Raw genomic sequence first — 1,875 nt, 5'->3', positions numbered from 1 at the left:
CCTAATACTGTATCTGAAGTCTCTTTATATAGACCTTAGTGGTCCCTAATACTGGATCTGAGGTCTCTTTATATAGACTTTAGTGGTCCCTAGTACTGTATTACTGTAACAGAGTATTTTTACAGTGGGGTAATAGTACTTTTACTGCAGTAATCTTAATACTTCTTCCAGTACTCACCTGGAGTATTGAGCGGTCCAGGAGACGGGACTCCGTAGTTCTGGGGGGTCCTGGCGGTGGCGGGACTCTGTGAGGGCTGAGGGGAGGGGCTGGGCTGAAAACCCCCCGGAGATGGAGTGGGACCAGAGCTGGAGACAGGAAGTACTTTTTATAAACCGGCTTCCACATTCATACTTTCAGGTCTGCCTTGCACTAGCTCTTAGTTCTGCGGTTATGGTTCTGGACTGGCGGGGGTCTTCCTTGGACCCACTGGGCCCCTCTCTCCTGTCCCTTTGTAGTTCTAGAATGCCGGGGGACTTCCTTGGACCCACTGGGCCTGTCCTGCTACACCCTGCTAAGCCTTACAGTGCCCAGCTACTACAACTATTTCTATTAACTGTTCCATTATCTTTATTGTGACTGTTATTGCCAGGCTCTACCTGTAAATTATAGAGAGGTCTAGACCTGCTCTACCTGTAGATTATAGAGAGGTCTAGACCTGCTCTACCTGTAAATTATAGAGAGGTCTAGACCTGCTCTACCTGTAAATTATAGAGTGGTCTAGACCTGCTCTACCTGTAAATTATAGAGTGGTCTAGACCTGCTCTACCTGTAAATTATAGAGTGGTCTAGACCTGCTCTACCTGTAGATTATAGAGAGGTCTAGACCTGCTCTACCTGTAAATTATAGAGTGGTCTAGACCTGCTCTACCTGTAAATTATAGAGTGGTCTAGACCTGCTCTACCTGTAAATTATAGGTTGGTCTAGACCTGCTCTATCTGTCAATTATAGAGTGGTCTAGACCTGCTCTATCTGTAAATTATAGAGTGGTCTAGACATGCTCTATCTGTAAATTATAGAGTGGTCTAGACCTGCTCTATCTGTAAATTATAGAGAGGTCTAGACCTGCTCTATCTGTAGATTATAGAGAGGTCTAGACCTGCTCTACCTGTAAATTATAGAGTGGTCTAGACCTGCTCTATCTGTAAATTATAGAGTGGTCTAGACCTGCTCTATCTGTAAATTATAGAGTGGTCTAGACCTGGTCTATCTGTAAATTATAGAGTGGTCTAGACCTGGTCTATCTGTAAATTATAGAGTGTGGTCTAAGTGTCTCGAGGTGACTCGTTAGGATTTGATACTGTAAATAAAACTGAATAGAAATGGAATTGAAGAGCTTGCTTTACCTGACTGAGTTGGGCTGGGAGTTGGGGGGTTGAGGCGACGGCTGGGGAGGCGGGGGCATCGACTGAGGAGTGTGCACCTGCACAGGTGAAGGTGATGACATCATCTGATGCTGCTGCTGTGCCTGGGGAAGAAAGGGAGTGGACGAGAAAAGAATTAGCCAATCACAGGAGGAGATGCAGCTGCTGGAGCAGCACAATGAGCTTTAAATCTTCCTGAACGGAGGCGGAACAGGAAGGAACAGGTAAAGCCTCCGTTCAAGGAGTCTTCACTGTGTTTCTTTAACTTCAATAAATGCAACAAGTCCTTTAGGGTAAGTTCAATTTAAGGAGTGAAGTCCTTTAGGGTGAGTTCAAGTTAAGGAGTCAAGTCCTTTAGGGTAAGTTCAATTTAAGGAGTCAAGTCCTTTAGGGTGAGTTCAAGTTAAGGAGTCAAGTCCTTTAGGGTGAGTTCAAGTTAAGGAGTCAAGTCCTTTAGGGTGAGTTCAATTTAAGGAGTCAAGTCCTTTAGGGTAAGTTCAATTTAAGGAGTC

The 1,875-nt window shown here is 44.8% G+C and overlaps 1 protein-coding gene across 1 annotated transcript; it reads right to left on the bottom strand.

The window, feature by feature from the left end:
* Positions 1-155: 155 nt before the first annotated feature.
* On the bottom strand, positions 156-1,555 carry LOC117940382 (mediator of RNA polymerase II transcription subunit 15-like). The gene is made up of 2 exons (XM_034865692.1): positions 1,346-1,555; positions 156-306 (listed from the first exon to the last, which is right to left on the bottom strand). Exons 1-2 carry the CDS (start codon positions 1,447-1,449, stop codon positions 156-158), a joined length of 255 nt encoding a protein of 84 aa, XP_034721583.1. The 5' UTR covers positions 1,450-1,555.
* Positions 1,556-1,875: the final 320 nt, after the last annotated feature.

This window comes from Etheostoma cragini, unplaced genomic scaffold (assembly GCF_013103735.1).
Source record: "Etheostoma cragini isolate CJK2018 unplaced genomic scaffold, CSU_Ecrag_1.0 ScbMSFa_2341, whole genome shotgun sequence".
Taxonomy (NCBI): domain Eukaryota; kingdom Metazoa; phylum Chordata; class Actinopteri; order Perciformes; family Percidae; genus Etheostoma; species Etheostoma cragini.
The sequence above is the reverse complement of the archived record's forward strand: the minus strand, read 5'-3'. Positions and strand labels throughout refer to the sequence as shown.